Consider the following 26,489-nt stretch of genomic DNA (forward strand, 5'->3'; position numbering starts at 1 on the left):
GCATATAGATTGTTGAGCTAACTGCTCAAGATAGTTTGTGGAAAATGTTTTCAGAGCTACTTCCCAAGTCTGTGTGTCTGTGCTGCCTGCAGTGAATCCATAGATGTCCCAGTCTATATTCGATAGGTAAAAGTCACCGTTCATTTAATATTGTATGAATGGGCTACATCTGTGTTACTGAGTGGAAACTTTCTTCGAGTGATTCTAAGTCTGTTATGGCAGAATTGGGGAGCCAATAAACACGTCCGGTGATCAGCTTGAGTTCACTTAGGCTGGTTACTCGCGTCCAGAAAAATCCACATTCAGACTCGGTTTCAACCTCAATAGACACGATATTTTTGTTGATGCCAGTGAGTACTCCCACTCCTATCACATCCACATCTACACTTGCAGGCATACTCCGTACACAGCCATATGGTGTATGGCCAGTTGTACCCAGTACCGCTACTATTCATTTCCTTTCGTGTTCCACTCACAAATACAGTGAGAAAAATGTGACTGTTTACATGCCTCCTTACAGTCCCTAATTTCTCTTAACTTCATTGTCCATGCACAAAATATACGTTAGTGGCAGTAAAGTCATTCTGCAGTCAGTTTCAAATGACTTCTCTCTCAGTATCTTGCTTCAATCTGACCTGGTGGGGATCACAAACACTCTAGCAGTACTCAAGAATGGCTCACACTGTAGTTGGAGTCATGAACAATGGCAGTTGAGTTTAGGCTTGTTCTGCACACCGACATCATGCATTCTTAGACAGCCAATGAGTGTTTAGAAGTGGTCTGAGCACTCTGCTCTAAATGCCATAGCTAATATGAGCATTAAATCTAATTGTAGCGAATTGTTTAGTAATTTTTTTCCATTTGTTGTGAATTTTCATCACTGATGGTGGCGATAAGTGGTACATTCCGCATAAGTAAGGGAGGGACATAATTTGAACAATATATGGAAAACACATGATGCGCGTACCAAACTGTCACTTGAAATTGCCAACAATGCCATCTCCGTCCATGCCTCAACATGCACGAACCGCCATCATTCATGGTTCAGACTATAGTGCTCTATACTTGATGTCCTTTACAGATAAACCACATTTTCCAAAAATTCTCATAGTAAAAACCAAATTTGACCATCCATCTTCATTACTACATCCTTGCGTGATCGTTCCATTTAATGTCACTTTGCAACGTTATGCCTAGATATTTAATGTGACTGTGTTGAGCAGCTCACTACCAATGCTGTATCCCAACATTATTGGATTGTTTTTCCTATTCCTCTATATGAACTTAGATTTTTTTTACAACTACATCTGCATGTATATGGCTACTCTGCATTTCACAATTAAGTTGCTATTCCACTCTTGAACATTTCTTACATTTACAGCAGATTACAAATTTTGTGTAAGTAATCTTGTATACTCCTACAGTCACTCATTAATGGCACGTTCCTGTACACTATATCATAATCAAGAAACATCTGCAGATGGCTGCTGTCACTGTACATCAGAACATTCATGTATATGAAGAATAAGAGTGAATCTTATCACCCTTCCATGTGGGCCTTCTGTTGATACCCTTGTTTTTGATGAACACTTTCCTTGAGGATAACACACTAGGTTCTATTTACTTAAGAGGTCTTTGAGCCACTCATATATATTGGAATCTATTATGAATGCTCATACCTTTAACAGTCTGCAGTGGGGCACCACGTCAAATGCTTTCCAGAAATGGAGGAATATGGAAACTCCCAGTTGCCCTGCATCCATGTGTTGCAGTATTTCATGGAAAAAGGGCTGGCTGAGGTTCAACTTCCTGATTTGTGGACAGAAGCTTTACCATTGGACTGAAAATATGTTCAAAAATTTAGCAACAAACCAAAGTTAAAAATATGGTCTTTAATTTTGCAGATTCATTCTTATGCCTTTCTAATATACAGGAGTCACCTACATTTTTTTTCAGTCAGTTGGACTCGGTGCTAGGCAACAGATTAGCAATAAATGCAAGCCAAGTAAGGGGCCAATGCCATAAAATACTATCAGTAAAACAAAATTGTGATTACATCCAGACCTAGCAACTTGTTGTTTTCATCTCTTTCAGTTGCTTCTCTAAGCAAGGGATGCCTATTACTATGTCCTCCATATGGTAGTTAGTGTGATGATCAGATGACGGTATGTTTTTATGATCCTTCTGTGTGAATGATTTGTTAAATGCGAAATTAGAAAGTTCAGCTTTTCTTTTGCTGGCTTCTATTGCTGCATCAGACTGTTCAGCAAGTGACTGGATAGAAGCCTTCAATCCACTTAGCAATCTTATAGAATCAGAATTCTCTCGGGTTGTCAGCAAGATCTTTTGCTAAGATATACCAGTGCTAATTGTTGTATGCTTCATGCATCAATCTTTGTACAGACTCATGAATTTCAACCAACTTTTGCTTTACTATCCATTCAAACTTGGCCAATAATTCCTCTTCGTCCATTATACTGGAACTAAATGATGTCCATGCATTGTCTGTGTGGGATGCTAACAATTGCATATCTGCTCTTTCTAGCAAAAATATTGTCCTAGCCTTCTTGAGGGCTTTATTAACTTAAGAAACCGGTGTTGCTGTGTGACATAACTAATCCCTGTCTCAATACTGACATTGGCAGTGAGATCAGGCCTGTTTATAGCTAAAATGTTTCCACTGCATGTGAGCTCTCGAACTACCTCTCAAGACAGTTTTTGGTAAATGTGTTGTAACATATTTCACAAGACTGCCTGTACGTACCACTTGTAATGAATCCACAGACGTCCCAGTCTGTACTTGGTAGGTTAAAGTTGCCTCAAGCTAATAACGCATGATCTGGGTATTTCCATGCTACTGAGCAAAGTCTTTCCTTGAATGATTCTAAAACTGTCACAGTGGAATTGGATGGCTCGTAAAAACATCAGATAATTAACTTGAGTTCGCTTAGATCAGCTAGACTCCAGGCCAACAGACCCCTACCAGTCCTGGGAAGGACACTGCAAATTGCCAGCACTGCTTGCACCCCGTGAGTGAGGCCAGCTGTCTTTATGAACTGAGGATGGTCTGAAAACTAGAGCAACAGGCCTCACTGGTGCCGACATGAACCACAACTAGATGCTGATTGCAAACTACACCCTAGATAGTCATAAGCATTGCCGTCTACACATTTTGGATGAGGCCCCCTGACAGACAGAGTGCATGTTGGACTCCCGCCATGGATGCAGTTTCTCTATAGGGATCCTTAATGCAACTAACATAGGAGCTCAAAATAATTAGCAAAGCCCTCCCCATGTGTGCCTAGTCAGAACCTAATGAAGTAGTGGCCACCTGACCACCCTGGATGAATGGGCATCGGCAGACAGGTAGTCCCAGTCAAGGGCTCTCTACCTCAACCTACCACTCACCCTATATGTCTGTTGGTGTTATTGGACTAGGTTATGCAATGGTTAAGGCACTGGTTTATAATTACGCACGAACAGAATTCAAATTGCCATCTAACCATTAAGAATAAGGTTTCCTCTAATTTCCATAACTCAGTTCGTGTGAAGCGACAAAATACGGATGTATGGATTATCAGAACATTTGTGAGACTCAGTGGAAAATTTCTAATAGAACAGAAACAGGGAAATCTTCAGACATGAAAGTAACTTAGTACATGCTGCAATGGAGTGTTATAGAACCATTACTGCTCACATTGTATACAAAGAATCTTGTGGAGTATGCCAGAAGCTTCATCAAGCTGTTTTTGGATGATGCTTTCGTATAATACAAAGTCACAGTGCCAGAAAATTGTAGCAGAATGCAAAAAGACCTTTGGAGGATTGACACTTCAGGGTTTAGGGAACGGCAGTTGACACTGAACATAAACAAATTAACATTATTACGTATGTAGACAATAAGTTCCATTTTGTTTGATGACAAATTTGCCAAATAATCACTGGAAACATTTAACACCCATTAAACCTCTTATCTGGGATTTGTGTACAGAACAATAAAGTGGAGTGACCACATAAAACTGCATGCATGAAAGGCAGATGCCAGATAGATTAATTGGAAGAATTCTCAGAAAGTTGTTCATTCACAAAGGATGTAGCTTAGAAAACTCTTTTTCAGCTGGTACTTGGATATCTGGGACCTACACCAAATACCACGAGATAGAGGAAACAGAAAAGATCCAAAGAAGAACACTGCATTTTGTCACAGCTCCCTTTGAAGAAAGGAAAAAAGGTAAAGCTGTACCATGCACGGTCCTGCTGGTGGTGACATGCTGTTGCCTTCCTCCCACCTTTGAACTTATATACCCAGCCAGCTTAGCTGGGACCTACAGTTTATTGTGAATCAGAATGATAGTGCAGCTCAGCATTTCTCACATTATTAAATGGTACCAGAGGTTAAAGAAGTGGTAAGTGACAGAAAAAATATTAGGACTGACTGAACCTGTGACCCTTGGATTTTTATTCTGTAACTGTAACTCTGAGACACCAAGACTTTTAAGAACTGAAAAGGTGTCATAGAAGTTTTCATCTAACTCGATTGTCAGACACCACAAAAGAGACCGTGTGGTTTAATGTTGAAATTCATAGCGCATACATTTCTACAAGTCCACCGATATATTGGTTCCTCCTACATATATCTTGTGAAAAGATGATGAAAGTAAAGTTCCATGTCACTGTAAAAGACCTAGGTGCAAGGCATCCCATACATCCTCCAAATATTACCTGTTGTTACATCTCCAATCCCCTAAAAAGCAGGGCTATCTGTGAGAGCACCCATGTGAATGTGATCTACCAACTTCGCTAAATCCACTGTGCAGCATTCTATGTGCACACTACTGCTAACAAGATGGCCATCTGCATGAATGGCCACAGCCAAACTGTGGCTAAGAGGCAGCTGGCTTGTCCGGTTGTGAGTATGCCACGTAGGACATTGTGCTTTGCTTCAGTGAATGCTCCACAGCTTCCACTGTCTAGATTCTTGCCACCAACACCATCTTTTCTGAATTGTACAGGGAGATTTCTTTGTGCAACATCTACTTCATTTTTGTTAACCGTCCCAGTCTCAACCCTTGCTCTTTGCTAGTCTCTGTCCTCCTGTCCTCTGCCTGATTGATCCCACTCCAGCCACACACACACACACACACACACACACACACACACACACACTCTCTTCTGCCCCCGCCCCCCATCTTCCCCCAACGCAGTTGTGTAGTCCATTCCACATCTCTGTTCTCCCCTCATCCCTTTCCCTCCCCCACAGCATAGCCTCCTGACATGGAGCCTAGAAGCACACCATCCTGCCCCACTGCATCCTTGCCAAGTCCCACAGGCAGCACTACAGCATCTTCTTCCACCCGTAACCTGCTATCCATCCTCCTCCTCATCCCCTGCCTCTTCTGTACCCCTGCTTCTCACCCCAGCCCAGATCATTGTTGAGTGCATTTGGGGCTCAGTGCTGGAGATTACTGTGTGTGTGTGTGTGTGTGTGTGTGTGTGTGTGTGTGTGTGTGTGTTTGTGCGTTTGTTTGTTTGTTTGAATATGTATTTGTTTTCCAAATCTAAGGGTGAAGTTTGTATAATTTACTTTTAAATGTGCTTGTCCACCACTCGATACCTCCTCTATGTGGTGAGTAGCAGTCTAACATAATTTATATTGTTGTTTGATAACTTTTGGAGAAAGGTGCTTTGTTTGTACTCTTGAAGTAAACTGTCCTCGAGCAACATTCTTAAAACAAAATTTCCCTTTTGTATACATGTAATTTAATAAAAGTGCAATCTTCAGACCAACTGTGGTATGAGAAGCTAGCTTTCTTTTATACTTTTCCTCTCTCCAAGTGTTGATGTGCCATAGAGTTCAATTAATTGTAATAAACAAGAGACTAACTATTTAATGAGCTGCTGATTGTGGCCTGTAACTCCTCATTTGTGTTGATAAGCTGCACTTCAAATTCTTTTTCCTTTTTTTACAAAACAGATGGAAGTCCATGTGGAAATGTGGATTGCAAGGCAGCTAATGAATGGCCTCCCATCTGAAACTCTAAGGGGGAGTTCCTTGTCACTACTGCAATGCAAAAGCAACCTCTGTCATGAAGGGATGCGAAGTTGATGATATTTCTGTGCAATTATTCTGGATTAATTTTCATAGATGTTAAAGATTTTTGCAGAATAAGACTTTGGTGACTTTTGTCCCAGGTTCCACATTATAAACAGCAATACTACTTAACAGTTGCCTCAGATACACTGTTAGAAAAGAGCCTCATTTTCTCACTTTCTCTACCCCTTCCTCCCCCCATCCCCATTTCCCTGCCTTCCCTAGAATGGTGCTGGAGGAATGCTAAGCTTGTGCTAGTAAGTACATATGATGGTCACACATAATATACGTCTTAAACCCAAATTTCTCATGCAGGCATGTGTAAAACTGATGGGAGTGTTGAAAATTGTGGCCTGCCATCATTAACAAGTTTTGTGATCCACTTGTTCTGTAAGATCAGTAGATGCCACAGACTTCTTTTCCTGGTGATCTGCATCACAAATACGTGCACATTATGCTGACAAATTCCTTCATTGCTGCCGGCCGAAGTGGCCGTGCGGTTACAGGCGCTGCAGTCTGGAACCGCAGGACCGCTACGGTCACAGGTTCGAATCCTGCCTCGGGCATGGATGTTTGTGATGTCCTTAGGTTTAACTAGTTCTAAGTTCTAGGGGACTAATGACCTCAGAAGTTGAGTCACATAGTGCTCAGAGCCATTTGAACCATTTTCCTTCATTGCTACAACCAATTTGTCACTTGTAAACTCTCACATCACACTTATTCTCAGATGTAGTATGTTCTCCAGCAAGAAAGTGAATGATCCCACTCAGTTCTCATTATTTTGCAGGGGACTTGATTGTGAACTAAAAGGTACCATGTATAATTAGCATTAATTGCAGTACTAGAAAGTACAGATTGGTTACACTGAAGTTTGCTTCATGTTACATTCAGTTTCTGTTGCCTTTGATTCAGCATTTGAATTTGTAATATAAAAATATAACTCACTGTTCAGCCAAGTGTAGTGTTTTTTGTGTATAAATATACATTAGAAAACATTTATTGGAGCACACACAACTATGAATAATGTTAAAAACTTGTTTGTTTGTAGGTTTGTGGACTAAACTGCATGGTTATCAGTCCCACAGTTTGGTTGTCAGACTAGTAATCACTGATGAGTACAGTAGATCACTTTTTACTTTAGATTTATTTTTTTAACCCTGTGGTAAAGTACTGGACTACAGATTCCAAGTGTTCTGGTTTGTGCCCCAGCCATTTCTAGGGTTTTTATCTGTTACGGGTCACTTTGTTCACCTCTAGCAATGATTGTAAATGTAAAAAGTGACAAGTTGCACCATAATTGGAGCCCCTGTTGAGCCGTAAGTCCCTTTATCTCAGCTATATAAATCATTTCAAAGGTTGGAAGAAGGCATCAGCATACCACCACCAATAAGACCATGCAACTTTTTTTTTCCCCCCCATGCAGATATTGCGTGGATTATCTTGAAAGAAACCTATTTTTGGCCATGGTATTAAGGATTTCAGCCAGCTGTTTTCAGCAGTCAAAGCATGCTGCATTTCATATTACTCTGATGATGCCATCATTTCTCTCCTTCAGGCATGGCAATTGGATTTTCACTTAACAGAGTATTAAACCTTAACAACCACTGAATATACTCATTATAGGACTAGTAATATATGATAAATTTGTTATTAATTCACAAGTACTTTTAGTAAAATCAAGTTTGAATGTGCTGAAGTCAGGGTAGTATTCTCACAAAGAACCCTTAACAAAATTTATTCTCTTACACATACATTGACTTTTGACTTACACCTGTTAAAGCTAAGTTCTTTACCTCTGCTGGCTTCTGTTCATTGCCCCTCTCACTTCATTGAAACATTCATAGATGGAAAATTAGAAGAGAATGGGCTGTTATTAACATGTTCCATGTAGTTGTTGTTGTGGTCTTCAGTCCTGAGACTGGTTTGATGCAGCTCTCCATGCTACTCTATCCTGTGCAAGCTTCTTCATCTCCCAGTACCTACTGCAACCTACATCCTTCTGAATCTGCTTAGTGTATTGATCTCTTGGTCTCCCTCTACGATTTTTACCCTCCACGCTGCCCTCCAATGCTAAATTTGTGATCCCTTGATGCCTCAAAACATGTCCTACCAACCGATCTCTTCTTCTAGTCAAGTTGTGCCACAAACTTCTCTTCTCCCCAATCCTATTCAATACCTCCTCATTAGTTACGTGATCTACCCACCTTATCTTCAGCATTCTTCTGTAGCACCACATTTCGAAAGCTTCTATTCTCTTCATGTCCAAACTGGTTATCGTCCATGTTTCACTTCCATACATGGCTACCCTCCATACAAATACTTTCAGAAACGACTTCCTGACACTTAAATCTATACTCGATGTTAACAAATTTCTCTTCTTCAGAAACGATTTACTTGCCATTGCCAGTCTACATTTTATATCCTCTCTACTTCGACCATCATCAGTTATTTTACTCCCTAAATAGCAAAACTCCTTTACCACTTTAAGTGTCTCATTTCCTAATCTAATCCCCTCAGCATCACCCGATTTAATTTGACTACATTCCATTATCCTCGTTTTGCTTTTGTTGATGTTCATCTTATATCCTCCTTTCAAGACACTGTCCATTCCCTTCAACTGCTCTTCCAAGTCCTTTGCTGTCTCTGACAGAATTACAATGTCATCGGTGAACCTCAAAGTTTTTACTTCTTCTCCATGAATTTTAATACCTACTCCGAATTTTTCTTTTGTTTCCTTTACTGCTTGCTCAATATACAGATTAAATAACATCGGGGACAGGCTACAACCCTGTCTCACTCCTTTCCCAACCACTGCTTCTCTTTCATGCCCCTCGACTCTTATAAGTGCCATCTGGTTTCTGTACAAATTGTAAATAGCCTTTCGCTCCCTGTATTTTACCCCTGCCACCTTCAGAATTTGAAAGAGAGTATTCCAGTTAACGTTGTCAAAAGCTTTCTCTAAGTCTACAAATGCTAGAAACGTAGGTTTGCCTTTTCTTAATCTTTCTTCTAAGATAAGTTGTAAGGTTAGTATTGCCTCACGTGTTCCAACATTTCTACGGAATCCAAACTGATCTTCCCCGAGGTCCGCTTCTTCCAGTTTTTCCATTCGTCTGTAAAGAATTCGCGTTAGTATTTTGCAGCTGTGACTTATTAAACTGATAGTTCAGTAATTTTCACATCTGTCAACACCTGCTTTCTTTGGGATTGGAATTATTATATTCTTCTTGAAGTCTGTGGGTATTTCGCCTGTCTCATACATCTTGCTCACCAGATGGTAGAGTTTTGTCATGACTGGCTCTCCCAAGGCCATCAGTAGTTCTAATGGAATGTTGTCTACTCCCGGGGCCTTGTTTCGACTCAGGTCTTTCAGTGCTCTGTCAAACTCTTCACGCAGTATCTTATCTCCCATTTCATCTTCATCTACATCCTCTTCCATTTCCATAATATTGTCCTCAAGTACATCGCCCTTGTATAAACCCTCTATATACTCCTTCCACCTTTCTGCCTTCCCTTCTTTGCTTAGAACTGGGTTGCCATCTGAGCTCTTGATATTCATACAAGTGGTTCTCTTCTCTCCAAAGGTCTCTTTAATTTTCCTGTAGGCAGTATCTATCTTACCCCTAGTGAGACAAGCCTCTACATCCTTACATTTGTCCTCTAGCCATCCCTGCTTAGCCATTTTGCACTTCCTGTCGATCTCATTTTTGAGACGTTTGTATTCCTTTTTGCCTGCTTCATTTACTGCATCTTTTTATTTTCTCCTTTCATCAATTAAATTCAATATTTCTTCTGTTACCCAAGGATTTATATTAGCCCTCGTCTTTTTACCTACTTGATCCTCTGCTGCCTTCACTACTTCATCCCTCAGAGCTACCCATTCTTCTTCTACTGTATTTCTTTCCCCCATTCCTGTCAATTGTTCCCTTATGCTCTCCCTGAAACTCTCTACAACCTCTGGTTCTTTCAGTTTATCCAGGTCCCATCTCCTTAAATTCCCGCCTTTTTGCAGTTTCTTCAATTTCAGTCTGCAGTTCATAACCAATAGATTGTGATCAGAATCCACATCTGCCCCTGGAAATGTCTTACAATTTAAAACCTGGTTCCTAAATCTCTGTCTTACCATTATGTAATCTATCTGATACCTTTTAGTATCTCCAGGATTCTTCCAGGTATACAACCTTCTTTCATGATTCTTGAACCAAGTGTTAGCTATGATTAATTTATGCTCTGTGCAAAATTCTACCAGGCGGCTTCCTCTTTCATTTCTTCCCCCCAATCCATATCCACCTACTATGTTTCCTTCTCTCCCTTTTCCTACTGACGAATTCCAGTCACCCATGACTACTAAATTTTCGTCTCCCTTCACTACCTGAATAATTTCTTTTATCTCGTCATACATTTCATCAATTTCATCATCATCTGCAGAGCTAGTTGGCATATAAACTTGTACTACTGTAGTAGGCATGGGCTTTGTGTCTATCTTGGCCACAATAATGCGTTCACTATGCTGTTTGTAGTAGCTAACCCGCACTCCTATTTTTTTATTCATTATTAAACCTACTCCTGCATTACCCCTATTTGATTTTGTATTTATAACCCTGTAATTACCTGACCAAAAGTCTTGTTCCTCCTGCCACCGAACTTCACTAATTACCACTATATCTAACTTTAACCTATCCATTTCCCTTTTTAAATTTTCTAACCTACCTGCCCGATTAAGGGATCTGACATTCCATGCTCTGATCCGTAGAATGTCAGTTTTCTTTCTTTTGATAACGATGACCTCTTGAGTAGTCCCCGCCCGGAGATCCGAATGGGGGACTATTTTACCTCCGGAATATTTTACCCAAGAGGATGCCATCATCATTTAACCATACAGTAAAGCTGCATGTCCTCGGGAAAAATTACGGCTGTAGTTTCCCCTTGCTTTCAGCCGTTCGCAGTACCAGCACAGCAAGGCCGTTTTGGTTAATGTTACAAGACCAGATCAGTCAATCATCCAGACTGTTGCCCCTGCAACTATGTTCCATACAGTTTTTTATTTTTTTAAAATTTTTTTATTTGATCCACAGTGTTTCGGTATTCACTTGAAAAACATGTGGGCAGCATGTTGTTTAGTGACTGATTACACCCAATGCATACTGCTAAACTAAGAGGGTTGAATGAAAATTAATGCCTTTACCTTCATTAATTGGGTTTGGATGGGAATATTTTAATAAATCAGATGCAGAAATAATCCTTAGACTGTGATCTTTAATTACCAGTATTCATTTTTCCACATAATCACCAACCAGTTGGATAAATTTCTACCAACAATGAATAAGTTTTCTGAAACTGTCATGGAAGAAGTCTACACTCTGTTTTCGCAACCACAGTCTCGCAGTTCTCTCAACGTCTTCATCAGAAGCATAATGGTGTTTCTGCAGATCATCTTTCATTATCGGGAACAGATGAAAGTCAGATGGTGCTAAATCTGTTCTGTATGGAGCATGCTGTACGTGGTGAGATTCAGTCTCTGAAGTTCTGCTGTGGTGGCACATGAAGTGTATGGTTTGGCATTGTCATGTTGCAGGAAAACATTTCTCTTTCGGGCCATTGTTAGCTGTTGTTTCAGAGTTCACAGCGTTGTGATGTAACACTCTGAATTTATTGCTGTTCCACGAAATCGACATGGATAACACCATCTGTGTCTCAGAACACTGTGACCATGATTTTTCCAGCTGAGGGATGCATCTTGAATTTCTTTTCTAGGGTGAGTCATTGTGTCGATATTCCATAGACCAATGTTTTGTCTCTGGATCTTAATGGTGTACCAATGTTTCGTCTCCTGCTACAGTTGAATGGAGAAAGGCATCACCTTCATTCTCATAAAGTGAGAGGAGTTCCTGGCAAATTTCAAATCTGTGCGCTTTCATTTCAGTAATCAGCATCCGGGGTACTCATCATGCACAGATCTTCAGATAACCAAGTGAAGCAATAATTTGACCCACATGTTCTTGTGAAATGCTGATTGTGCTTTCAATTTCTCTCTGAGTGATAGACAATCATCCTGAAACAATCTGTCAACATTTTGCTTGTGAAACTTGGTGGTTGCTGTCACAGGACGTCAAACTCTTTGTTTGTCACACAGGTCAGATGTTCCCACCTCAACATCTTTAAATTTACTCGTCTAATGATACACGGTACTCACATCAACACGATCACCATAAACTGCTTTCTTTCTCTGATGAATCTCATTTGGGGTGACACCTTCTGCTGTCAAGAATTCAGTGACTGCACATTGATTAAAACACATTGACTGACTGACTGCACAGGGTTCCATACTTAACACTGTAACAACACAACCATTCAGTGCTACGGCTTCCCACCAAATGGAGCTGTAGAGAAGAGGCTATGGAACAAGCCAGTACCTGCCGCATACTAATGCTGCCAACTGTTGAAGAGTTACGAAGGTGGAAGCATTACTTTTCAGTCGACCCTCTTAATGTCCCTTCATGCACCACCATCAAAATGGCAGAATATAAAACAACTGTACACATCCATTACCCAGTTATTGAGCACGCACTGCAGCATACTCCAGAGACCTGTCTGTATGCTTCACCACATAGGCCATTTGGATACTCACAACCAGCATCACTTTCCTGAACTCCATACAAGGGAACTTGGTCTCTGACATATCCTCTCACTCTGCCACCCTTTTGGATTAAACCTGAGTTAGCCTACTCTCCACAATTCCTTGATTAGTCTTCATTGGATCTTTAATTTTTAGATATCTTTTTTATTTGTGTACTTCTATGCCTTGTTTCTCCCCTTCTGCCGTCCTCTCCCTCTCTTTACTCAGTTTGTCACAACTTAAGTTTTTCCCTTTTATTCAATCTCTACTTCTCGGTCTCTTCTGCCACAACTGAACTGAAGCCGACACTACTTTCTCTCTCTCTCTCTCTCTCTCTGCCTGTCTGTCTCTGTCTCAATTCTCATCAAATTTGCATTGTGAATTATTCAATAAAATTCAATTTTTTGTGTTAAATAGGGAAAGGTATAGCAGTTTCTATCTCTTTATGTGCTCACTCTTGTTACCATTTCAGAAGAAATTGTTTTGAGGTTTTATGTAGCTAGCATCTTTCTAATTTTCTATTCACCGAGGGGCAAATTATTGCTTCTGTGTTTACATCCATACAGATCAATCGTATTTCATGCCTGTACCAATTTTTTTCTTCCTTACTTTTTCTTATAAAAACTGATCAGAACGACATATCCCTCCTCTCTTCTTAGGTTACCATACTTAAATTCCACCAGTTATTTTACCAAGAGTAACTGTTTTTAGAGCACAATTCCTAAGTTGCTGACTGTTACTTTATCAATAGAAATTATCAGAGACAAAGACATGAACTGAAATGGAAATAAGCAACAGAAAATTACCTGACAAAAGTAAAACATCAGTATTTCTATTTACAATGTATGAAAAATAATAAAAGCATGTAATAATATGTGATTATGACTCAGTTGTAGTATATGTGTAAAGAAGCAGCAAAATTTGTGGTAGAGTTACTCATTTCTTACTGATCAAGCTTTAGGTAAATAAATCAGAATGTGCGGAAAAAAAAGGAAATCGGCTTTTAATGGGCATTTCACTTATATGTCCTGGGACATAGGTTGTGAAAGTTTGTTACATGTTTCAGAAATATGCTTTGCTATTTGTGTATAATGTACAGTGCAACTTGATATCCTGCATGCACACACAGCTGCACCTATTTGACAGTGACAGATTTTTCAACATCTGTTGTGAGTTTAGTGGAGTTCTTTTTCTTTCTTTGTTTTCAGTTTGCAAACCTGCATGAGCACCTAGTAGTGATTTAATGGCTGCCTATATAAATCGCTCATTGTCTCAAATGGCTGGAGATGGCCCTTCAATAAGGGGGTCATCTTTGGTTGGAGGGCCTGGTGGTGATACAAGAAACTTACATGACTCAACTTCTCCACTACAGATATTCGTCAAAGCCAAAAAGAAGATCAATGGAATATTTGTGGAAATTGAAGACTATGTCAGGAATACAGCTTCATATATGCAAAGTAAGTATGGTTCCAGTGTACTGATTGTATTTATAAGCTGGTCACTATTCTGTTGTTTCTATGCAATAAATGGTTTTCAGTATTTTATTGCACATACAGACTTTGTAATGTACTGTATTGTGTCTTGGTGTTATTTTTAGCGTGCTCCACACACACAAAAAAATGTATTCACATGGCACGAAGGTGGTAACCATTATCTGAGAGAAATAAAATACCTTTTCTGAATTCTTTGGTGTAAATAAAATTTATCTGAAGAAACTTTGGTAAAGAAATATAAAGAGATACTTCTAAAAAAGGTGACATAAATCATTGCTATCACATGTCATGTCATGTTATCATTTGCACGTTATCAGCATATTTGTTGAATTTAATTCACATTGCAGATTGTATTTATGGTGATGGTGGTTTTGTGGAGTCCTTTGTCTAGTGTGTGTGGTGTCCTTGACATCTTTGAATAAATAAGCTGTTTCATATGTAGTTAGTGACATAAATATCATAACAAATCACAGTAGTCTTGTTAGCTATGTGACAGGGTTCTGCTCATGTGAAAGGCAATGGGAATGGTTGTCACACACAATTGTCACACTGGAGGCTCGGCATGAGCATTTCGAAACTGGACGACCTGTTGGGTGTTCCAGGAGTGCTGTGGTGAGTGTCTTCAACAAGTGGTGGACGAAGATGAAACCATGTCCAGATGTCACGGAGTAGGGTGGCCACCCCTCGTTACGGACGTCAGACATCGCAGGCTGGGTGGACTGGTAAAACAGGACAGGTGGCATTCTGTGGTGGACCCTAACATCAGACTTTAATTCTGGGCAGAATACAAGTGTGTGTAAGCACACCGTACACCAAACAATCCTAATGATGGGCCGGCGCAACCGACGATACACTCATGTGCCGGTGTTACCACCATGACATCAGCAACTATGACTTAAATGTGCGCCTGACTGTTGGCACTGGACTGGTGCAGTGGCAGTGAGTTGGATGGTCTGAGGAATCCCGATACCTTCTTCATCACGCCAATGAGAGGCCGCGAATCCATCATCTTCCAGGGGAACAGCTCCTTGACATGTGTACCAGGGGACAGAGACAAGCTGGAGGTGGCTCCTTCATGTTCTGGGGAACATTCAAATGGGCATCCATGGGTCCAGTGGAGCTCGTGCAAGGCACCATGGTGGCCAAGGAGTATAGTTCACTGATTGTAGACCACATGCATCCCTTCATGATGTTCATGTTTCCTGGTAACAGTGGCATTTTTCAGTAAGATACTGGGCCATGTCACAAGGCCAGAAATGTGATGGAGTGGTTTGAGGAACACCATGGCGAGTGCAAATTGATATGCTGGCTCTCTAACTCGTCAGATCTGAACATGATTGAACACGTATGTTATGTGATTGAATGTGGCATCAGAGCTCATCACCCCCTCTCTGAAATTTACGGGAATTACATGACTTGTGTGTGCATACGTTGTGCCAACTCCCTTCTGAGATGTACCAAGGCCTCATTGCTCCCATGCCACGACACTTCGTTGGCGTTACTTGTGCCAAAGGTGGACATACCTGCTATTAGATAGGTGGTTGTAATGTTCTACATGATCAGTGTACTGTTTCCCATCTTGTCAAGTGTATGAGGATTGTTTGTGTGCACCATATCTTTTAATATGCTCCAGGGAGTAAAATCTCACCGATTTAACTCTGGGAATAGAAGAGGCCAGTCAACTATACTACCTTCAAAAACACACACTGACACCAATGTATTGGCTGTGTGTGCTGTGCATTGTCCTGCATAAAATAACAGTAGGATTATTTATTAACTGTTATTTCCTTGGAAAAAATGAGGTTGTGGAATATTGTTTACATATTTATCCAAAGTTATAGTTTTGTTGAATAGGGCTGTTCGAATAATTCATTTTGAACTAATTGCATGGGACACTCTTATTTTAACATAATGCAGAGGCTTTTGAAGTAACTGAAAATGATTTTCAGAACTCCAGTGTCTATTGTTATGTGGGTCCACGTACATACCTGGATAATTGCAGCTATGCTTCATTAGAAAGAAGGAACATTTCAGCTCAACCTCTCCATGAGGCACAGATTGGAGTAGCCAGTTGCAGTACTAATGTTGAACCTGACAGTTTCTGAATTTGACATGATATGATATTGCATGCATGTCCGAAGGAACAGGCTCTGCGACAACTACCAGCCATTGTGAAATAAATAAAATGTATTCCCAGTTGCGAATATGGACAACCATCAGCTGTATAATGGAATGACAACAATCGCCTTGAAGCAGGCTCAGATAACAATAAGCAGTAAATCTGGGTTCTAGTCTTGGTCTGGAAACAAATTTTCATTGTTGTCATTCCATTATACAGCTGATGGTTGTCCATATTTACACCTGTGAATACATTTCAACTACCTGAATTGGTCAGGCTGTACACTACCATTACTTGGTAAGATTTCAGTTTGGTTTTGTGTACAGCCTTTTGAGAGCAGGTGCTGCTGACACAAAAGTGTGAAGTGCTTAATGGTACAACAGTTATCTCACTCTCCTTTCAAAGCCTCCCTCCTTCCTCTTTTTAAATCAATACATTGCCATATACTACTCTGGCTAAGCTAAGGGCTAGACAGTGATCAGTGATTGAAGTCTGCCTGCAGGGTGTTAGTTCCTGTGAAACACTGGAGACAGCCCTTGTCAAACATGAACCTATGTATTTAGGAAATTAATGAAACTAGTTTAATTAAAGAAAGACTTAAACACGTCTTTTACCTAGGTGTGCCTGTGGGATTCGTAGCTTAAACATTAAACTAGATCTTTGAAATGTATGTGTCTAATTAATTTTGTTATTAAGTATCTGTTTAGGGCAGAATATTTAAGGTGCAGTACAAAAGCAGAACTTAGGAACATACTGGAATATCATCAGAATCATGTTATATTATTTTGCCTCAACAGCATACAAAAAGATGTTTTTGTAAGTTTTTGTTATGAAATTGTTATGAAGGTGCTTCATCAAATTGCAAAACCATTTTTTTGCCTTACATGCAGATATATTTGGTAGTCTGCATAAGTTTTTGTTACATGTACCAGTAACTTCCTCAGAATTTTCTTTAACCTTCATCTGAAGTAAAAAATTTCATTTACTCTCTTTGTGAGTAACAGCGACTCATTCTCCTAGCCATGTGAAATAGTAAGCCAAGCTGTTACCAAACCAATGTTTGGTTTGAACAACACAGTGTTTCACTAGCCATGTCCTGTTGCAGGTGGTGAACTTAGGTACCGATACACATCTTAGATCTGATATTTACACGGCCGGCCGGTGGGGCCGTGCGGTTCTAGGCGCTTCAGTCTGGAACCGCGTGACCGCTACGGTCGCAGGTTCGAATCCTGCCTCGGGCATGGATGTGTGTGATGTCCTTAGGTTAGTTAGGTTTAAGTAGTTCTAAGTTCTAGGGGACTGATGACCATAGATATTAAGTCCCATAGTGCTCAGAGCCATTTGAACCATTTTTGATATTTACAAGAAGGTGGCAGCCATAATTAGACGGAAATTCGAGTTTGTCAGGAGTTGGGCAACAATGATATATATCAGCATGGAAAATTCTGTAACTCTTAATGTTCATGGGTATTGTAACCATAGGTGATTTCTTCATGGGTGTTTTGATAGGAATACATAATGAATGTGATGATTCTGAATATTTAAATACTGATTGGTATTGTTCCAAAATATATGCTAATAAATTCATGTTTATAGTCACTCCAAACCAACACAGTTTGCAAGAAGTACATGTGGTAGATGTTCCATGCATCAGTACAGATGGGTAATGTATACACAGAAGATATAAAATGTCGAAAGATTAGCTGTGATCAGCTGAGAGGCAAAGCTCCAATTCAGAACAGGACTTCAGTTGAACAATTGAAAGTTGTACTTTGCTTCCTTTTGTGTTGTATGGAATTTAGTACATGTAATGCGATGATCCTAAGCTTTAGTACCTACTTTTGAGTCTGAGCATCAAGGTAATGTACATATCTGAAGTTGAGTTTTTACAGATTACGAACACGCCACATGCAAAGAAATAAACTATAGAAATGTTTTTCAACAACAGAACATACACATTCAGTCACCTGTCATCTACATCTACATACCTCAAAGATTCTTGTCAGAAATTTGATGCCACAGCATCTACATCTACATCCATACTCCACAAGCCACCTGACGGTGTTGGCGGAGGGTACTTCGAGTACCTCTATCGGTTCTCCCTTCTATTCCAGTCTCGTATTGTTCGTGGAAAGAAAGATTGTCGGTATGCCTCTGTGTGGGCTCTAATCTCTCTGATTTTATCCTCATGGTCTCTTCGCGAGATGTACGTAGGAGGGAACAATATACTGCTTGACTCCTCGGTGAAGGTATGTTCTCGAAACTTCAACAAAAGCCCGGACCAAACTACTGAGCGTCTCTCTTGCAGAGTCTTCCACTGGAATTTATCTATCATCTCCATAACACTTTCGCAATTACTAAATGATCCTGTAATGAAGCGCGCTGCTCTCCGTTGGATCTTCTCTCTCTCTTCTATCAACCCTATCTGGCATGGATCCTACACAGGCGAGCAATATTCAAGCAGTGGGCGAACAAGTCTACTGTAACCTGCTTCCTTTGTTTTCGGATTGCATTTCCTTAGGATTCTTCCGATGAATATGTCTGGCATCTGCTTTACTGACAATTAATTTTATATGGTCATTCCACTTTAAATCACTCCTAATGGCTACTCCCAGATAATTTATGGAATTAACTGCTTCCAGTTGCTGACCTGCTATATTGTAGCTAAATGATAAAGGATCTTTCTTTCTATGTATTCGCAGCACATTACACTTTTCTACATTGAAATTCAATTGCCATTCCCTGCACCATTTGTTGATTCATTGCAGATCCTCCTGCATTTCAGTACAATTTTCCATTGTTACAACCTCTCGATATACTACAGCATCATCCGCAAAAAGCCTCAGTGAACTTCCAATGTTATCCACAAGGTCATTTATGTATATTGTGAATAGCAGCAGTCCTACGACACTCCCCTGTGGCACACCTGAAACCACTCTTACTTCGGAAGGCTTCTCTCCATTGAGAATGACATGTTGTGTTCTGTTATCTAAGAACTCTTCAGTCCAATCACACAATTGGTCTGATAGTCCATATGCTCTTACTTTGTTCATTAAATGACTGGGGGGAACTGTATCAAATGCCTTGCGGAAGTCAAGAAACACGGCATCTACCTGGGAACTCGTGTCTATCGTCCTCTGAGTCTTGTGGACAAATAGCGCGAGCTGGGTTTCACACAATCGTCTTTTTTGAAACCCGTGCTGATTCCTACAGAGAAGAAGAAGAAGAAGAAGAAGAAGAAGAATGGAAAAATATATACATACGGATGGCCAAAATTGACACTCTGCTGTGAAAAACATGCATAATGTGGGAATAATAATGTTGATGACCGTTAAGTTTTCTCGTTCAGCAAGGAATAGAGCTTTCATACCCAGTACAAGTGTTTTTGGTTGTGTACTACAAATGTAGTTTATACTGTTAATATTTAAGTTGCCTTCGTTTGTCTTCAGTGGAAACTTTCACATCGTTTTGGGATAAAATTTAGGTATACAGTCTCATAAAAGGCACAACTTGTTGATTAATAAAGTATGTAAAGTAATAAGCAGCCTTTGTAAATTGTACATCATTGTCTATAGCAGTTATGAACTGGAAAAGACTTCAGCTGAAAATATATTTCATGAGGGTGAAAATGTTAAGTTACATTAATTTGCTACTATGGAGGCCGGCCTAGCAGTTCTAGGCACTTCAGTCTGGTACCGCGCGACCGCTATGGTCGTAGGATTGAATCCTGCCTCGGGCATGGATGTGTGTGATGTCCTTACGTTTGTTAGGTGTTAGTAGTTCTAAGTTCTAGGGGGCTGATGACCTCAGATGTATATCCCTTAGTGCTCAGAGCCATTTGCTGCTATGGAGTATAGCTCACTAGTTCCTTATTTACCAGTATTCCTACATGCCAAATGTCAGGTTTTTTTAAAAACTTAATACACCCCAGAGGACAAAGTTTCGCATGTATTGTCCTCTTGTGTAATACAATTAATCGATCTCAAAGAAGGAAGACTTGTCTGTGTAATGAAGCAGTTTGATTTTTTTAATCAATAAATAAAACTGAAAATGCAGTCGGTCAAATACAGATTGAAAATACATTTACTGGCTTCTGATTCAGCATATTTGTTTTGAATATTGTTGTTGTGGCCTTCAATCTGAAGTTGGTTTGATGCAGCTCTCCACCCTAGTCTATTCTGTGCAAGTGCCTTCATCTCTGAGTAACTGTTGCAACTTACATCTCCTGATTACTGTATTCCTGCCTAGGTTTCTGTTTACAAATCTTAACCCTCACATTTCCCTCCATTACCAAACTGACTATTCTTTGATGTCTCAGGACGTGTCCTATCAACCAATCCCTTTCTCTAGTCTATTTATGTCGTAAATTTCTTTTTCCCCCAATTCATTTCAGTATGTAGTCATTAGTTATTTGATCTACTACCCCTCTAATCTTCAGGATTCTTCTGTAGCACCATGTTTCAAAAGCTTCTATTCTCTTCTTGTCTGAACTCTTTATTGCCCTTGTTTCACTTCTGTAGAAGGCTACATTATATACAGATCCCTTTAGAAAATACTTCTTAACACTTTGCTTTGTGTTAGATGTTAACAAATTCCTATTTTTCAGAAATACTTTTCTTGCTATTGTCAATTTGCATTTTATATCCTCTTTGTTTCAGCCATGATCAGTTGTTTTGCTGCCCAAATAGTAAAACTGATCTACTACATTCATTGTCTCATATCCTAATGTAATTCCTTCAGCAGCATCTGATTTAATTTGACCACATTCTATTACCCTCATTTTGCTTTTGTTGATGTTCATCTAATAACTTCTTTTGAAGACCTTATCCATGTTTTCAACTGTTCTTCAGTCCTTTGCCATCTTTGGCAGAATTACAATACCACGGGTTCTTCTCCCTGAATGTTAATTTCCTTCATAAATTTCTCCTTGGATTCCTTTACTGCTTGCACAGTGAATTCAATGCAAGGTTAAGGAAATCAAGGAATCTGCATTGCTTTTTCTTCTTACGTGATCATAGAGCGAACATGTCATCCACATAGTTGAGTCAGCAGGATAGTTGTTTCAGTTCCACATTACTTAATGCCTGTTGTTTGAAATGCTCCATAAAATGTCAGCTGTTACTGGAGATCAAGGTGAACCCATAGCAACATCGTCACATTGTTTGTAAAATTCTCCTTTATATTTAAAATAGCTTGGCCACAGTCAGAATTTGATCATGTCACATGCAATTTCACCTATGATGATGTCCACAGTATCCGCTACAGGGCTGTTAGTAAATAAAAGAATTATGTAGTAGTTTGCCAGAATTCCAGTTTGAGGTACCTTCACTTTGACTGATACTTGTAAAAAGAAAAAAAGGTTTTGAATCTTTCACAAAAGTATTCATTTCCCTGATAAGATCTTCATTTTCCTGAGAGGATGTTTGTTTCCCCAACAAATGCCCAACCATAAAAGCACATTGGAGAATTAATTGCATTCATAGTAATTCTTTATGGACATCATTTTTTGTGTATCTTTGGTAGACCAAATATTCTGATGGATACAGATGTTATTCAGGGTATCCGACTTTGGTAATAGAGGTATCTGCTCTGGAGTCAGATAACAGATTTTTCACTTTTTTTACCGTCTTGTTCATTGGATCACGTTTGAGCGTCACCAAAAGTTGTTCCATGTTTTTGTGATATCCACTGTGTCAGAAACAATGGTGGCATTTACCTTATCTGCTCTTTTTTGTGTCATTTCGTTGCCACTGTCATCTTGTACCATCGGAAGCAAGGAGAGGATGTTGTTGGGTAACCGATATCCACTTTCTATAACACAACTGCATGCATGTATTAACAGGGTTCTTTATTAACATAAACAGAGAGCTACTTATCTTAAAGCAAGTTGTTGTTGTACAAGCTCATCTGTAATAGTCTATGTTAGCCTCACTGCTGGTGAAGTACGAGTCCTACTATGTACAGTACTCCGGTCACTAGGTACTGACTGACTCTCAGCCAGAGACTGTGACTCTGACTGGGCCAGTAACTGGACTGTGACTCACTGGCTGAAACTATGACTGTGCCTGATTGGATGACTCTATAACTGACTGGGGCTTCTGGTCCACGACGGCAGGTTAAATACTGGCAGTCGAGAGGGCATTGGCGGTGCATTTCTTGTAAGTTTTGTCTTTGGCCCCTCTCCTGATGGGCTCGCTTGCTCCGGCGCCTGCTATCGACCTTCTCGCAGCCTCTTTGTCGACCGGAGTGTTGGCGACAGCTTACGCCAGCACAGCTTTGGTGATCACAATGTGTTCATTCCTCTTATGATTGTAAAGAACTTTCCTATTCTCTGCAGATATGATGTTCTTGGGTGGTTTTGCTTTATTCAAGGTTCCTGATATGTTCAGGCTTACATTCTCCATGCGAACCTTCAAAATGGAGACAAAAAATACTTTGGTGGCACCAGAAGCTTCTTCTGTGGGTATTCTCTCAGGTGTGGTAATGAAATTAAGGCCTTTGCCCAGCATTGAGGTGACTTCTTCACTGAGTTTCTTAGTTAGTGGTTACAGAAGCCTGCCCACTTATATAATGAAGCATTTGTCATTATACAGGGTGTTTCAAAATGAATATACGGGTTTTAAGGCTTTGTAGCACATATTACATTCACCTTGCAATTATAAATAAAAGAGAAACACAGTTTTTCTTACAATTATTCAGTGTGAAAATCGATCTTACACATTGAGTCGATAGGCGAGTTGTTCTGAAACCTTGATCAGTGTGTCAGGATAGATCAGATGGTATCAGAGGCATATAGACATGGTTGCGCCAGATCACATGTGAATGTGGAAGTCATGCATAAAATGCTGTGTGAGCCGATCCCTTGCGCCCAATACACCAGTTGGCTATGTCTTTTAACCAGTCGCATACTGAATTATGCCAGTGAGGTGGAGCACCATCTTGCTCCCAAATAAAGATGTGTTGCTCAGCTTCTTCCCATTGAGGCACGGGCCATAGCTGTAGCACATTGAGATAAGAAACATTAGTTACAGTTGATCCACTGAAAAAGAAAGACCTATAAACTTTCCTTGGGGATGTTTCTTGGGGCTAAGTGTGAAAGACTCGCACTCGTTAATCAGGTTTTTCAGTCACTCTTTGTCATTCCATACTCTTCACATTGTGCACAGGTATACAAACAAAACTGTTTGAGTTGCTCTTTCATGTCGTTTATTATTTTCAATTGTAATGTGAATGTATTAAATGCTGCAACACCTTAAAACCGGTGTGTTCATTTTGAAATACCTTGTATTATATGTTTCTGTTTTTAATGACTCTTAATGTGGCAGCGATATGAAGTTTGAAACCTACTATTTTATATAGACTCTGAACCATAGTGAAACTTGTAATATTTAACTTATAGAAATCATTGCGAGAGGTGAAAGAAGCATCATAAAAACTCCTAGGACTCACTGATGGTTGACCTCAGATCTGTGTATTTGTGGTGTTGACAGTCACCCACTTAAACGCCAAACCAAACATCTTAACATTTGTTGTAGTGGTCTTCAGTCCTGGGACTGGTTTGATGCAGCTCTCCATGCTACCCTATTCTGTGCAAGTTTCTTTATCTCCCAGCACCTACTGCAACCTACATCCTTCTGAATCTGCCTCGTCTATTCATCTCTTGGTCTCCCTCTACGATTTTTACCCTCCACGTTGCCCTCCAAGGCTAAATTTGTGATCCCTTGATGCCTCAAAACATGTCCTACCAACCGGTCCCTTCTTTTGGTCAAGTTGTGCCACAAACTCCTCTTCTCCCCAATTCTATTCAATACCTCCTCGTTAGTTATCTGATCTACCCTTCTAATCTTCAGCATTCTTCTGTAGCACCACATTTCGAAAGCGTCTATTCTCTTCTTGTCCGAACTACTTATCGTCCATGTTTCACTTCCATACATAGCTACACTCCATACAAATACTTTCAGAAACGACTTCCTGACACTTAAATCTATACTCGATGTTGCATAAAAAGTTCTCGGTTTACTTGCCGCGTCAAATTTGGATAAAATCCCAAGCTTTCGATGACTATCTCCGTCATCTTCGTCAGGGGTAAAACTGACTTGCCGCGTCAAATTTGGATAAAATCCCAAGCTTTCGATGACTACCTCCGTCATCTTCGTCAGGGGTAAAACTGTCATCTTCGTCAGGGGTAAAACTGTCAGTTTTACCCCTGACGAAGATGACGGAGGTAGTCATCGAAAGCTTGGGATTTTATCCAAATTTGACGCGGCAAGTAAACCGAGAACTTTTTATGCAAGGACTACGTCGCGAAAGACTTCGTAGTTATACTCGATGTTAACAAATTTCTCTTCTTCAGAAACGCTTTCCTTGCCATTGCCAGTCTACATTTTATATCCTCTCTACTTCGGCCATCATCAGTTATTTTACTCCCTAAATAGCAAAACTCCTTTACTACTTTAAGTGTCTCATTTCCTAATCTAATTCCCTCAGCATCACCCAACTTAATTAGACTACATTCCATTATCCTCGTTTTGCTTTTGTTGATATTCATCTTACATCCTCCTTTCAAGACACTGTCCATTCCGTTCAGCTGCTCTTCCAGGTCCTTTGCTGCCTCTGACAGAATTACAATGTCATCGGCGAACCTCAAAGTTTTTATTTCTTCTCCATGAATTTTAATACCTACTCTGAATTTTTCTTTTGTTTCCTTTACTGCTTGCTCAATATACAGATTAAATAACATCGGGGAGAGGTTACACCCCCGTCTCGCTCCCTTCCCAACCACTGCTTCCCTTTCATGTCCCTCGACTATTATAACTGCCGTCTGGTTTCTGTACAAATTGTAAATAGCCTTTCACTCCCTGTATAAACCCTCTATATACTCCTTCCACCTTTCTGCTTTCCCTTCTTTGCTTAGAACTGGGTTTCCATCTGAGCTCTTGATATTCATACAAGTGGTTCTCTTTTCTCCAAAGGTCTCTTTAATTTTCCTGTAGGCAGTATCTATCTTAACTCTAGTGAGATAAGCCTCTACATCCTTACATTTGTCCTGTAGCCATCCCTGCTTAGCCATTTTGCACTTCCTGTCGATCCCATTTTTGAGATGTTTGTATTCCTTTTTGCCTGCTTCATATACTGCATTTTTATATTTTCTCCTTTCATCAATTAAATTCAATATTTCTTCTGTTACCCAAGGATTTCTATTAGCCCTCGTCTTTTTACCTTCTTGATCCTCTGCTGCCTTCACTACTTCATCCCTCAGAGCTACCCATTCTTCTTCTACTGTATTTCTTTCCCCCATTCCTGTCAGTTGTTCCCTTATGCTCTCCCTGAAACTCTCTACAACCTCTGGTTCTTTCAGTTTATCCAGGTCCCATCTCCTTAAATTCCCACCTTTTTGCAGTTTTTTCAGTTTTAATCTACAGTTCATAACCAACAGATTGTGGTCAGAGTCCACATCTGCCCCTGGAAATGTCTTACAATTTAAAACCTGGTTCCTAAATCTCTGTCTTACCATTATATAATCTATCTGATACCTTCTAGTATCTCCAGGATTCTTCCATGTATACAACCTTCTTTCATGATTCTTGAACCAAGTGTTAGTTATGATTAAGTTATGCTCTGTGCAGAACTCTACCAGGCGGCTTCCTCTTTCATTTCTTTGCCCCAATCCATATTCAACTACTATGTTTCCTTCTCTCCCTTTCCTACTCTCGAATTCCAGTCACCCATGACTATTAAATTTTCGTCTCCCTTCACTACCTGAATAATTTATTTTGTCTCATCATACATTTCATTAATTTCTTCATCATCTGCTGAGCTAGTTGGCATATAAAGTTGTACTACTGTAGTAGGCGTGGGCTTTGTGTCTATCTTGGCCACAATAATGCATTCACTATGCTGTTTGTAGTAGCTTACCCGCACTCCTATTTTTTTTATTCATTATTAAACCTACTCCTGCATTAACCCTATTTGATTTTGTATTTATAACCCTGTATTCACCTGACCAAAAGCGTTGTTCTTCCTGCTACCGAACAAGACTAATTCCCAATACACCTAACTTTAACCGATCCATTTCCCTTTTTAAATTTTCTAACCTACCTGCCCGATTAAGGGATCTGACATTCTGCGCTCCGATCCGTAGAACGCCAGTTTTCTTTCTCCTGTAACGAC

At 40.0% G+C, this 26,489-nt stretch overlaps 1 protein-coding gene across 9 annotated transcripts in view; it reads left to right on the forward strand.

Moving 5' to 3' along the window:
* LOC126473643 (transmembrane GTPase Marf) overlaps positions 1–26,489 on the forward strand; it is a 180,187-nt gene that overhangs the window by 50,361 nt on the left and 103,337 nt on the right. For 7 of the 9 annotated variants that reach the window (XM_050100836.1, XM_050100834.1, XM_050100837.1 and 4 more), the window contains one exon: positions 13,916–14,164. In XM_050100836.1, the coding sequence (XP_049956793.1) occupies positions 13,951–14,164 (214 nt within the window). In that variant the 5' untranslated portion in view covers positions 13,916–13,950. Of the gene's footprint in view, positions 1–4,117; positions 4,232–13,915; positions 14,165–26,489 lie in introns of all 9 variants that reach the window. The other 2 variants (XM_050100839.1, XM_050100833.1) reach the window with 1 other exon arrangement.

Source organism: Schistocerca serialis, chromosome 4, assembly GCF_023864345.2.
Source record: "Schistocerca serialis cubense isolate TAMUIC-IGC-003099 chromosome 4, iqSchSeri2.2, whole genome shotgun sequence".
Taxonomy (NCBI): domain Eukaryota; kingdom Metazoa; phylum Arthropoda; class Insecta; order Orthoptera; family Acrididae; genus Schistocerca; species Schistocerca serialis.